The 14,047-nt window shown below is 44.9% G+C and overlaps 1 protein-coding gene across 1 annotated transcript in view; it reads left to right on the plus strand.

Annotated features, from left to right (window-relative positions):
• Positions 1–14,047, plus strand: part of ADAP1 (ArfGAP with dual PH domains 1) — a 60,876-nt gene that overhangs the window by 16,355 nt on the left and 30,474 nt on the right. The window contains exon 4 of the mRNA XM_086472962.1: positions 6,678–6,760. Within this exon, the coding sequence (XP_086329088.1) occupies positions 6,678–6,760 (83 nt within the window). The remainder of the gene's footprint in view (positions 1–6,677; positions 6,761–14,047) is intronic.

A 14,047-nucleotide genomic window follows, 5' to 3' on the forward strand; every position in this document is an offset into this window, starting at 1 on the left:
CTCCTTAATTTTATAATGCTGCTTCTGGAATCCCTCTGCTTTGGTTGCTGGAAGAATTGCAAAGTTCAGAGCGAGAAGGAAGAAGTGCTGCAGCACCAGCTCGTCCTTTTTTTCTTCTTGCCTATGATGTTTTGTTTGACTCCTTGGGAAATAGGTGGTGTTAGCCTGCTGCATCTGGCCTCTGCATTCTCCAGAAACCGGACTGTGGCTTTCTGGCTCTGTCAGACACTTGGCAAAGGTTAGAGAAGTTGGAAGGGTGCTCTGGAATTGCCATGGGAAAATTTACCAGCTGTGCATAGGCAAAAAACCCCACCCAACCAAAAAAAAAAAAAAAATCCCCTTCTGTCCTCTCCTCTCATCTTCTGTCTGCCAGCAACTTGGCCCATGCATCAGGAGCAGTGAGCAGAGCAGCCAGCTTCTGTACCACTGGGGAGTCCCTGAGGCTGAAATGAATCTGAGACTCTGGGATGTTCCTACACACCGCAGCACTGGCCCGAAGAGCCTTGGGTGAGGAACTTAAACCACAGGAACCCTCTTTGGATGGTCACAAGTGGTCACGGCCCAGCTTTGTACACCATGGTAGCAGACTGAGAGCTGTAAAACAGCCTTTTCTGGGGCAGATACACTGCAGGCACATGGTTGAGTTTTAGGCACCGGTGAGCAACAGGGGTAGCATCGTTTTTGAGTAAACGCAAAGGGAAAAGGTTTTCTTTGTTCATCTGTATGCTTGGCTGAAAACTCTTGGAAGAAGGTGAAGACAAGCTCTTACAGGGCTTTTGCAGTACTGGAAGTACATCCATATCCCTACCCAATACTTAATGTCATTTTCTGTTGCCTTTTTTCTTGATTTGGGAACACAGAGCATCATTCTGTGGAACTGCGTATGAACTGCAGCGCACGGCTCCACTCCTCTCTCCATGCTTGGATAAGTGGGAGCTGCATCTGCTCCTTATGCAGAACACTTAAATATACTGACTGCCAGTACGTTTGAGTACCTTGGTAGGAAAAATGGGGCAGAATGAAACGGCATGAGTTGTATGGGCGGTTGTCTTCTCTGGAATGAGATGAGACATCAGTCAGAGAAAGGATGTATCCCAGTGAGGCTCATGTATCGAGGAGTCATCTATATAGTCCCCTAAAGACAAACAGTTGTTAGCAGAAGTGGCTCATTGTGTTGGGGGTACGATTTAAATGTACGGGAAGAAAATTGCCCAGAAAAATCCCTGGATTTTTTTTTTCTTACTTTATCATTTAACGTTTTGTTCATTTGATAGAGGAGCTACCAAGCCCACCACCTCAGTCTGGTGTTTGAAGGTCAGTCTGGCCCCCTCCCCTCCCATGCACGGGGCATAATGATGGTCTAGGATGCAAACTTCTTATGTGGTCTCCTCTTCCTCTATCACCTCCTTTTGCTGGTACTTTGTAGATAAACTTCTTCAATATTTGGTGCCCAGAGGGGTGAAGTTGAGTGTTTTGCTCAGGCTTCTACTTTATTAATAAGAGTCTCCAGATTTTACATCCACAGCTTTCAGAAGTGCCCGATGTCTTGAGTGTAAAGCTTGAGGTCCTGCAGCCTGGCCTCTGAGTAGTTGCTCATCAGTTCCCAAGCGGTGGAGCTTCCTGTGGTGGCTCAAACTGGGCACTTGCCTCGAGAAGTCACTGCCTGAGCATTGCTCTGCCATCAGCAAGTGCCTGAGATCTGCCTGCTCCTTCAGTCCCAACCGGCTGTGGGGTCTTCTCTGCTTGTGGTTCATTTTCTCTTTGTTGTTATCTCGTAAGCCTGTTAATTTGTATCGATTCCTTTAATTTCCAAAGGAAATTGCTACAAGATTAAGATAGTACCAACACAGGCTGTTTCCTATGTTTTTTTTTTTTTTAAATCTGTGTTTAACCATTCTGAAAAATAGTATTGTGGTGAGCTGGACTGTGCATGTAAAATAATCAAACAAAAAAGGAACCAGTTAGCATTTTAATTGAGCATGTTATGATTTTGCATACTCAAATTCAGCTGAAACCCCTGTCTTTTTGCTGTCCTTCAGAAGCTTACTGTTGTCCACTAGTCTTGGTGGGGTGGATGGCATGTGCTGGGGCTCTGTAAGCCGGGGTGATGCACAGAGCGCCTGGAAGAAGCCCCCCAGCTGTCCCACACCTCCACAGAGCCATTTAAAAGCAAATCCTCGTAGCAAGGACTTACCAGATAGGAAAAGATGTGGAGGCAGAGTGTGAAGCTGAGACAGGCTTTTAGTCTACACTGCAGTGGCTCTTCTTGCAGTCTAAGCAAAAATTTGGACTCGGACTTTAAATTTCATTAGAACAGTTGTATGACAGAAACTTGGCATAGCTGCATCCACAGAGCTGCTTGTGGAAAGCAGATTGGTCTTTTTTTTTGCTGGAAAAACCTCTGACAAATTCCAGAAACTACAAATTCGGGTTTTAGAAATGGCGTTCCTGGATGACATTTATTTCTTTTGTCTTTGTTGGACTTGGTGGTGGCTCACAAGGATGCAATCAGAGGGTGGTAGCGGATGGTATTTGACTTCTTTTGGGCCACTTTCACCTCTGACTGGAGCTCTTTGTCTGTTGTGCATCTCCAAAAAGCCACAGTAGCCGTGCAGCATCTGTGATGTGCACTGTGGTGCATCTTGGAAAGCCAGCCCAGTTGAGGGTCTTAGGTAACAAAAAATGGGAGACAATAAATTTGGCTGGCCAGCACTCCCCCATAGAGCACAGTGAAGCCACTCAGCCACAGTTTGATATTAAACTGCTTGAACAGCTTTTCCTGTGGTGTTTTTTTGCTGCAAGTGAAAGGCTTTGAATATGTGGGGCCAGGACAAAACTGCTTCACTGGCTGCTTCTGAAACCTTCCTTGCTGGCCTTTTGATAGAGAGCACTTGTGTTCATGTGGGTGGCCAGGCAAGAAAACAAGTACCTAAAATGAGATTTGGAGCTCTTGGTGTTGGCGTTGCTTTGTTGGCCTCTGGACCTGCCGCCTCCCCAGTGCAGCCCAGTCCTATTTCATTCAGGGGATGAATTTTCCTTATTCTGTTGGAAATGTGGTTTTTCCTTAGGGTTTGTTGTTTTGTTTTGTTTGGTTTTGGTTTTTGTGTGTGTGGTTTTTTTTTCCCTTTGCTCCCAGGTTTTTATCTCGGTAATTACAAAGACCTTTCTGTTCTAATTGCCAAAAAAATGACACACTCCCTGTAACCAGCAGCCTGCCAGACTTTAGGTGGGCTGTTAAAGCTTTTGGAGTTGATCCCAAAAGCTGTGCATCTCCACAGTTTAGGAATGATGCACTTCTATTTTTCTAACAAACACGAATGGCGTATTTGGTACATTATCCCATCACCAGAAATGCAATAGAATCCCTTGAGGCTGTTGCTACAGTGCTTGCTGTTCATAGAACTCCTGTCAAAATCAAAGGGGAGGGGGGTTGAATGAAGGGTCCTGTATTGGGTGTGTGATGTCTGCCCCGGGTTATTTACATGCATATTCACCTCAGGAAAAGTACACTTAAACTAAACCGCAGCAACTAGTGTTTAAAAGGCCCCTGGAGGCGTACTTAAAGTGAAATGGCAATCAGGTCTGAAGTCTGCTGAAAATGGTGGAGAAGACTGTACGACTTGAGGGCCCTCTGGATGATCCCGGCCCTCCAATTGCTCTCGGATCCCATTGATACCAGGACAAGTTCTTGCTCCTGTTTGAATTCATCCCGGCTGTGCCAATGAAACTAGGGTTTAATGCCAGACTTGAAAGCAGCTTTTTATGGTAGGATTGCCTCCAGTCCATGAGAGTGAGCGTGCTCAAGTCCCTGCTCAACTTCTCTGTTGCATTGAAGGGGGATGTTGGACTCCTTGCCATCCTCCTTGGGTTTTTGTTTCAGTTTCTTTTGCTGGGGTTGTTCTGCTTTCTATGAATAACCTCTGGAGCAAAAGCTGCAGCTACTGGCCAACTGCAGCACTGAGTTGTCCTAACCATGGGCTGCTCTTGGTGTATCTCTTTTTTTTTTTGAAATTATTACTAGAAGAGTCTGGGTTTGTGATGATGAGGAAAGAGGAAGAACATGTGAGCTGTCAGTGCTTGCTGTGAGCTGGGAAAGCGGCATGGCTGGCGTCCTGTCTGCCACGGGAGTTGCCATTGAAGCCATTTGTGTTCTGGCCCAAATGCTGGGAGAGGTTATCGAGAGCGTTTTGTAGCTTCTTGTGGCTGCCCAAGTTGTGCTGTCTTGCACAAGAGCTGCGGAGATCTCAAACCACCGCTGTTGACAGCGTCAGGGAAATAAGTCACTGCCGAGCAGTGTTCCCTAAGGCGTGAGACCAGCAGAGCGTATCTGTTGTACTATCTGCATTATACAGCAAGAGTGTTTTCCCAGTGCTGCACATGAACCTTAATTTATACTGTATTTAAACATTTGTACTGGAAGGCTGACTCTCAGAGACTCGGAACAGCTGCAGCTCCTGCTGAATCCACTGAAGTCAGCTGGAGCCGAGGCTGGTGTGAATTTTGTTCCTTCTAGTTAAATCCCTAATTGTCTTGTTGAAAAGGTCCAAGTTTGGCTACAGGGATAACAAGCCGTCTGCAGGAGCCGGGCTGGAAAAACTGCCAGAAGGGTAACAAATTTAAGGATTTGTGTTGATTTTATTATTAAATTTTGGTAGCTTTGATGAGCAGCGGAAGTATAGAAACAGGCAATTAAGTGCTATGTTTTTGGTCATCAGTCTTCTATGTTTGCAGGCTACCATGTTGTGGATATCAGATCCAGAAAGAGCATCCTGCTCAACCCAGAAGAGCCCCCTTGCACACTTCTACAAAACGCATCTGATCCTCCCGAGATGAACTGAAGATGGGTTGTACCCAAACCAGAGCATAGCACAGGGTGACAGCAGAAGGGAGATGGATGTTCATCTTCAGAGTTCACAGTCAAACTTGCAGATGTGTGTGTAACAACTAAAGATCAGTCATGAAAACAGGAACAGAAGGGGGAAAGGCAGAGTTGGTGCATTATTTCTGTTACAGCAGAAGCTCACAGTTGAGTTTTGGGTTCAGCGAAGCTATGGTGCTCACAGAGCCTTGTGAGAGAAAGCTGGTGCCCCAACCAAGGAGATTAAACAATGGGTGGGAAAAAATATATGTAATTATTTCCTCCTTTACTGCCAGGAAGCCACAGTTCTTATTGAAAAGTGTCTTGCAGATTTGAAGAATGTGTTTGCTGTACCTGCAGATGAATTTTCATAAGCAACGTTAGTGCACTTACCTTCTTTGAGCATTTCTGGAATGTATCTGCTGAAAAGATAGCATTTAATTTGCATAGTCAGCAAAAAGGAAAAGGTAATTAATCATATCAACAGTTTTCATTGGCCGAGAAGTTGATGTGTTGAAGTGTGATGGGTTTTACAGAGCATGCCCGATGCTGGGGGATCTTTTACTGTCATCAGTGTAGGCCACTTTGAAGTGTCTGCTGTAAAGCTGGGATGACACATGCCTTTATTTCTGCATGTGATTTCTGCCTGCTTGAGCTATATAAATTTCTAGGGCAATTAAGAACTAAGTGCAGTTAAAAATGGTTTGAAGCAATTTCTAGCATATTCTAGATCTAAACTACTTCATTAGTTCCAGCATTTATGCTAAAATAAAATAGCAAAAAAGTATTTATAATCTTTGTGGTATTTTTTCCTTTTTGGAAGTTAAGGTCTTGGTGTATAAATCATTGGTATCATTTTCAACATGAAAAGTAAAGGATTTCGTAACAGGCATGTGTGCAGCCATGCATCATGGATTTCTGTCTTAGACTTGGCAGTACAGGCTATGAGTTTGGAAGAGCTCTGCCAGGTGGCTTTTCACCATCCTCTGATGTTTGGGTCCTGTGTTCCACAGGGCTCAGCCCTCGGCATCCTTACCCAGCCGTGTTCTCCTGGTCTTTTGAGGCTTTTCCACTTTTCGCACCCCAGCTCATTCCAAGAGGTTGGCTAGGGCCTGGGATGTGACTGTCCTGTGTCCCTTTCATTTTGTACAGGTCACCTCTCACTTGAATTCCTGTTGCTTCTAGTTTGGGAGGTGTATGACACCCTGCAGCAAGCTCTATGTTAACCGAGTGACAGGTGTCACCCATCCTTGGGCTGGGCTTCTCCTCGTCGTTACAAGTGTAATTTTAACCTGACATCACAATTTTTTTGAATAGCTGTCCAGGCATGACAAAGAGACAATACCTCGGCAGCTTTGACTGCCGAAAAGCCATCATGTACATGCATTGCTCGAGGCATACCCAATTTCTGCTTCCATATTGATAGCTTCAGGGCAAAGATTTTTCTTTTGTATGCAGTTTGTTGTTTCTTTCATTTACTGATCCCATTTACTGAAGAATGTAGTCTGAGGAAATTAAATTTAAAATTGTTCATATACTGAGGGAATTTTCTACAGAGGCTGATTGGGTGGGTGGGAATGAGCTATTCTGCTAAATCTGTAAATTTTATTAAATAAGTTTCCAATAAAATTGGATGTACAAGGAAACGATTTATTGTTGTCCAGCAGTAAACAGAAGAAACCCTTGACTCCAGACTGTACAATGCAATTTTGGGAAGACTTTTAAATCACATTTGTATTTTGATTGAAGAATTAATGATTCTGAATTCTTCCTTAGTGTTTCTTGGACCATGTTTCCTTTTCTTTATTTTTTTTTCCAGACTGCTGCGGGAACAGTGGATCAGAGCCAAATATGAACGAAAAGAGTTCATTCACAGCGAGAAGCAGGAGCCTTATTCTGCAGGTAGTGAAAGACACTTTTGGCAGATAAGTTTTTTGATGTCTGTCACCTTCCAATTTTTTTAGTCTCTGTTTATATGTTCTGCATATTGATTATTGCTCATATGTCACTAAATAGGAGGAGAAAGTGTGGTCTTTTGGGAAAGATCCCTCCTGGCATTCCCTGTATTTGATGTGGAATATTGGGAATTTTAATACCTGATGGAAATAAATCAGTTATTGTGAGTCTTTCTGTTGACTTCCATAGGCTGTTCACCAACAGCAAGTCAGACAAAGTACCAGTGAGTTCGTTTCTGGTAGTGGGAGACATGAAGCTGGATTGAAATGGAGATAAGGGTGTTTGTCTCGTCAAGGTGACTTTTGCTTTGGAAGGATGAAGTAGCATTATTAGCATGGTTTGGTTAATGGTAGATAAGCGTGCCAGGTCCCCCACTCTTTCCAAATCCCTGTTACTGTCTTTCCTCAAATTCTTAAGTGTTGTCAGTGGGACCTGGTCTCCTTGTAGTATAATAAATGCGTAGTGTTTTGCAATTGCAAAGACCCAGCACATGTGACAGAGCTCGTTTCAGCACTCCCAGCACGACGGGCAGTGTCAGTGCCCTTGCAAAGGGGTGGTTTAGTAGGGCAGTGGATCAGATGATTTTCTTGCAGAAGGGCAGAATTTGAAGAGGAGACACAGGCTCGACCGTGTTCATTGTGTGGCTGTGCCAGCATAAGGACCAGCATGAAAGTGCATGAAATTAGCTGGGTATTTCTTTGCTATATGTAAGTGGCATTTAGTTTATTCTGCATATTAAGTAGTCGACACTATGTGCTTGGATGACTCTGGGAAAATTTTATTAGCAAAGACCATGTTATAGATGAAAGGTTAAAGTATTATTTTCTTGCTGCTTTTCAAGACTAATAATAAGCAGGTAGCTCTGGCAGTTTGCTGTTATTAAAACCACAATTAAAATCTTAACTCATATATTCTCAGTTTACATATAGAGCATTTCTGCTCTGCTATTTTGTATACATGAGGCATGCACATAGTGTATGCCAGTTATCTATATTCATTTATCGTTGTGCACATTTTTATTTTAGATTTTCAAAATGATCTGCTGGAGTTGGACATGTTCTATTACCAATAAATCGTTTGATTTCTTAGATCATTTTAGAATATGTCTTAGATATTTTGGAATATATAACGTGTGTATAATGTTCACTCAAGAATAATGTTTCCAATTTATACTATGCAACTTCTAGATATAAAAGCTTGGATTCAACTAGGTACTTCAGGCAAATGCATAATTTTAAGCACATGATTAGTCCTTTTGACTCAAAGAAGAGCATGTACCTGGTTAAAGTGAAGTGGATGCTTCAGTGCTGTGTGGGAAGAATAGCAGCATGTTCTGAGCATTCTGAAAAATATTATGGGAAGAGTTCAAACAGGAGTTTATTTTAGCAGCATATTCTGTAGGTGTTCTTCAGTAATGTGGCTGCATAATATTTAACTGCATGGTGAAGCGATAGGGTTTTCTCCCCTCTCTTTGAAGTTCAGAATTCTTTAAATGCAGAATAGATAAGTCATTTCAAATGGACAGTACACTCGGGAGGAGGAGGGGAAGGGAAGGCAGGCTGGTGGGCATCCTGTAGGTCTTGTATGAATGCTTTTAGGTTGTATATTGTCTTTGAGAATTGTACCATCATTAAAGTCCAGCGTAGCAGCCGTGCAAATGGTATGTGCAACCAGGACATCATCTGCTGATTCCTCTGGACAGTAAATTCAAAGGGGAGCTTTGGCCAGGTGCTTCCTCCTTAGGATGACCAGGTTGGTGTTACAGCAAAACAAAGGCGGGGACACGCACCAAACTTCCAGTGCCAACTTTTCCCTTCTGCTGAACCATAACAGCCCCCAGGTATGGTTGCACACCCATATTTCACCCTGTGTCAAACAGTGCTCCTTCTCCTGGGCTGCATGATGTAACTCAGTTGATGGCGCTGGTTTCAGCTCTTGGGCTGTTATGCCAGGAGTTGGTTGTGGGTTGAGAAGGGAGGCTGGGGAAAATCCTGTGTCCTGTAAGAAAGCAGCATTCTGGAGATCATAGTGTCATAGAGTCCTTGAGGCTGGAAAAGACCCTTAAGATCGTAGAGTCCAACCATGAAGCACTGCCAAGTCCACCACTAAACTGTGTCCCTAACAGAGATATTCTCTGTCCCCCGCCTGTGTTGGGACAGCTCTTGTATTGTTCAGGTGAAATGGGGGTGTTTTGTCATTGTGTCGTATGCTTGCCCAGCTGGTGTAAACCAGTGCTGTCAAACCTGGTCTGGACTGCGCTGTCCATGATCCCTCCAAGACAGGCTGGAGCTTGGTGCTTGCAGAAGCAGCTCAGCTGTGCCACATGTCCAGGCTCTGCCCTTCTTGCTGCTTGCAGAGGTTGATACAGCTCAGAGGCTGCACTAGCAGCTTGGAGGATGCACGCTGGGTGGGGTGGACCTCCTGTGCCTGATTGTGCTGGGCTCAGCACAGCCGGGGACCGCAGGGGATCTGGGCTGTTGCTTTCCACTACTGACCTCCTGAACTGCCTGCAAACGCACCAAGGTGGGACTGACCCAAGGACACCCTCCTGCCCACCCCACATCCAGTTTGTGTCTCACTTGAATGTATGTATATCTTTTTTTTTTTTTTTTTTTTTTTTCTTTCTGATGCTGTCTTAGACCATTTCTTCTCACCAGTCTGAATTCCCTGGAGGGGTGTTGGATTACCAGTTTCTATGCATGAAGCATTTTGTTGCTAATAGAGACACCGGTATCCATTTTCTCATGTTTGTTGGAAGATTTAATTCCATTTTACATCCCAGGGGCAATTTTGCATTCTGGTATTTGTTCAATAATTGCATAAAAATAAGAAAATGCTATCTTTGAATAGTTTTGACTAACATCCTTTTCCAGGCAGCCTGACGAAACCCTGGTCAGAAAGTCAATGTCTTTCAGAAAATCCTTTGGGGAGAGACTGTCTGGAGCCTGTAGATGCCAAGCAGAAGCTATCACAGCTAAACTGACAGACGCTGGGCAGGAGTGTCAGACGTGCAGGTCAGAGCTGAGAAAGTCATGCAGGGAAGCCTGGTAGGAGGGTGCAGGAAACTCTTTAGCTGCTGGTCTGGAGCTTAAAAAAGAGGCAGTGTGAGGTGCAAAGGCAACAGCTGCCCCAGAAGGTCTTGCTAGCCCCCTAACCGATGGGAAATGTCTGCCTCTACAGAGCAATGTGAGGTAGCAGAACCAGAATTGGGGAACAAAGGCACTTTGCATGTGCAGAAAACCCAGGTGTGTGCAGCACGGAGCGTTGAAGCCAGCTTTTGAGCCTCACCCCGGAGAGGAGCCGTGGCTGTGGATCCAGGGGTCTTGGTTCAGTCCCTGCGTCAGATGTCCCCTTTTGGGGATGTGCTGCTACACGTGCAGTCGCAGCTGCTTACCCTTGGTAGAAGATTGCAATGGAAATTCCTATAAGGGAATTTTTAGAGAGTTGCTTGCTCCCCTGGGATGCGTTGGAGCACAAGCCCATGTGCTATTCACAGCTTTCAGCTCCTCTGCCCCCAGTTAGTTTTTCAAACTCTGATGGTTTCGTTCCTCTGAAAGAGCCATCGTTAATGAGTATATTAGCGCCATTGATTTTAGTGTGAGGAGTCAGTTTGAGTTCAGATAGTGCAGGGAGATTAGTAAAACAGATAAAACAGATACCCTCTTTTATACATTTGAGCTCTTATTCATCTATAGTTTGAGAGCTAAATGATAGCCAGACTTTATGGAGCAAAACATTATTTACACCCCAGCAATCCCGATTAACACCATGGTCTGTGGCGCTTCTGCTACCATACGTTTGTTGCACAACAGCACAGCATAATACAAGCTTTAAGACCCTCGTGTTAACGTGTTTCGGGTTGTCTTTATCCCTTCTGATAAATGAACTGGCTAAATTACTGTCAGTCTCTGACTAATTATCCCTTTTAAGGGAGTTTAATGGGGCATGGGTGCTGAATTCTTCTAGAAATGGAGGATGGTGGCAATTGCCATCAAAGTCTAGATCTGGATCTCAAGGCAATTGAAAGGTCTGATAATTTTTAAAAAGATTTTAATTGGTTTTAAAAAGCTTGGACACCTTCCCCTGCTGTTGATAGGCAGCAGTAATGGCAATGCTTCTCAAAAGTCCTGCTGAAAGTTAATTCATTTGGGTGCTTTTGGTTCCTTTTAATCAAATGGATTTATTTTAACCAAAGGAGAGGTGGAGGAAGCAAAAGGGAACAGTATTTGCAGGGCTGGAGCACTATAATATTATAAACTGGTCAAGGTGCAGCTGCTCTGATGCATCTCAGGCCACAGACGAGCGAATGGGACGTGCATGTGGCCAAGAGAGAGCGAAAGGGAGTCGTTTCCTTCTGAGAACTTGACTTTGGCTCCTGATGGACCCGTCTTGTTACTGCCAGGATGCCAGGAGGAGTTGGTGCCGTGGGATGAGCTGAAGCCCAGCCTGGGAGGAGGAGTTGTGGGCAGGGATAACACAGCTTTGGGTCTTTGCTTTAACATTAGCAAATGAAGTGGGACAGCTCTTAACACCAGGCATTTAATCTTTTAATGCTTGTCAGGAAAAATGGCTTAACTTCATCCTTGGGACCGTGAAAGCACCTGGCTGTGGGATGGACGTGGCTGATGCAGTCAGATGGGAATCTCCAGCAACAGACAGAGATGCCGGGCTGTGCAAAAGCAGTTGCCACCCTTTCCTTAAAAGCATTGCCTGAGGTAGTTCAGCAATGTTTTATATACTCTTAGACCAGGGTGTAGGTGCTTCTCAGCGCAATGTGCTTTCCATCAAGGCATGGGCTAAACTGGACACAAACAGCAGCAACATCCAGTGCAGCTTTCTGCTACTTTGCTGCAAATGCTGCCTTCTTATGTTTCCTATAATTAGGCCAGTAAATCCTGTAATTGTTAATTTATCAGATGGTGGAAGAGCAGTCGGGAACAGGAGAAGATTCACAGTAGGGTACAGCTGATAAAAAATGCTGCTACCGGCTCTGCACGCTGGTACGATTCCCTTGCAGTAGGAGTGGGGAACAGTGGTTTTCCCTCACTCATGGCAGATGCTGTTGCGTATCTTTCACGTCGAGACATCTGATTCCCAAAGGCATTCACGGTGGGAATACGTTGTTTGCAAGGGAGAAGGATAATAAATGCCAACAAGCATCACTGCTTTCATTCTTTAGTCATGGGATGTTGGAGCTCCTCAGCTGATGTAAATTGTCGTAAGTCCCATAAAAATGCTGGAGGAATTTAGATTTTTACTAATCTGAACGTTTAAACCATGTCCGTTGGGGTGGAAGTCGGAGGAGTCTTTGATGATTTGATTGGTAGTTATATAGCTGGGTGGGATGGCCTGTTTGACTGCAGAGTAAGATAATGTGGTGTTAACCGCAAACTTAAATGGCCTGAGAGCTTCTGTTGGAGCAACTGGAAAGCTAGAAGATATAGACAAGATTTCTGGCATACCAGCAAAGTCAAAGATGATCAGGGCTTTAGCCTTTCTTGGCTTGTATTCCTGTATTTATAGCACTATGAACTAGATCTTATTGTCATTATTCGGGTGAGCTAGGTTTACCAGGCAGTTACAATGGGTAGCGTTTGTCTGGAGGTGTCTATTTTCTTGTACTATCTTCTGTCAGCACCCTAAAGATTACTTGGCTTATATGTTATTTTGTATTTGTCTGCAAATATGATGGCAAAATAAATTATGAGACATGAAAGAATACCCTAAAATAGTAAAATCTGTTAATATGCACTTTCCATGTGGCTCTTGATAATTTGGGCAGCAGTCTGAATTAATTTTCCCCTGCACTTGCACAGTTGGAAGGAGCTCTGACTGCAAAGCACTAGAGAAAATGCACAGGACGTAAATACAGTCCTCAGCGTGAGAAATACAGTTCAGTCTGACCGGCAGTGATGTAATGCAGTTTATTTTGGGCTTGATCAGACAAAGCGGTGAGCAGCGTTGCAGTTAAAACCCAATTATTTTAACTGTCAGACCTCATCCTCCGCTGTCGCTTACCCCATTTCAGCTAGCTCTGAGTGTCAGAGGGACACGGGCTCCGCCCTGTGCTCGTTCACAACCTCCAAGCGAAGCTCCGCTCTCCAGCTGTGCACGCCGCTGAATTACAGGGCTGAACAGCACCCAGAGCGCAAACCGGGGCTGACAGCAGCCTAAAAGGGCACAGGTTTTGTTGCACATCAGACAGCCTGTAGCACCAGGGGAAGTCTGCCGGGCTACCAGAGCAAGGAAACAAAGCGTCGGCTTGAGGGCTGCTGGTGACATTTGCTAAGACCTTAATGCCCGTGGTCTTTAAGAAGATGCTCATGCAGAAGGGAGCGTGAAGCCGTATGTGAACCGTCCCCGTCCCCTTTGCTTTGCAAACACATGCGGTAAAACCTGGCGGTGGATGTGGCACAGGGAAGAGGATGCGCAGTTGCATGGTGTTGGTGGGATAACGGGTGGCTGGGGACAGGTGGTGTCTTCTGAGCTGTGGCTGTTTGCAAAAAGGGAGGATGAGAGTGCAGGGAAAGGAAGGAGATGGGAGACTGCAGCGTTGCAGCCACTCAGGACTGTGGCAAATGGAAGGTGATCAGGAAATTCCCCCGCAAAACACACTTTGTCCTCTTTCATCAGAAAACATTGCAGGAAATGACCAACTTCAGTGAATTCACAACTTCAAAATGCAATTAGAGAATTAACAAACTTGTCATTCCCCCACTTTTTATTTGTGGGGGAGGAAAAAAGTACATAGAAAATGTCAGAAGGTCAAATTGTTGATGGGAGAAATGTCCAGTCCGTGGTTTTATTTTTGAATTGTGATATGTTGAGAGTTTCTGGGAGGTTGACTTATTTCTGTTATATTCTTTAATCTCTCAGAAAAACACCCCTTCTTCTCCAGCCAGCAGCACTCCCTCCTCCCAGTATTTAGCAGAGCACAGCCTGGGGGTCTGGGAAGGGGAGCTGGGGAGAGGAGAGGGCTTACAGGGGATGAGGGCTGTGTCCTGGGGAGATGGACATGGACATGGTTCAGTTCTGCTCTACAGCCTGCTCTGATGGGAAGTGGTGCTGAGGATGGAATGTGCCCGCCAGCCAAGACCAGAGGAGGTGAGAGCCCATCCCAGCCCTACAAGGATGTGGTGGTGCTGTGATGTTGGGAGGGTCAGCTTGGGAAAGACTGGAAGCACATCTTCCATCGCTGTTCTTGGGGCTGGTGGCTCTCTGCCTTAGGAAAAC

The sequence above is a fragment of the Leptosomus discolor genome, chromosome 14 (genome assembly GCF_034619465.1).
Source record: "Leptosomus discolor isolate bLepDis1 chromosome 14, bLepDis1.hap2, whole genome shotgun sequence".
In the NCBI taxonomy this organism is placed as follows: domain Eukaryota; kingdom Metazoa; phylum Chordata; class Aves; order Leptosomiformes; family Leptosomidae; genus Leptosomus; species Leptosomus discolor.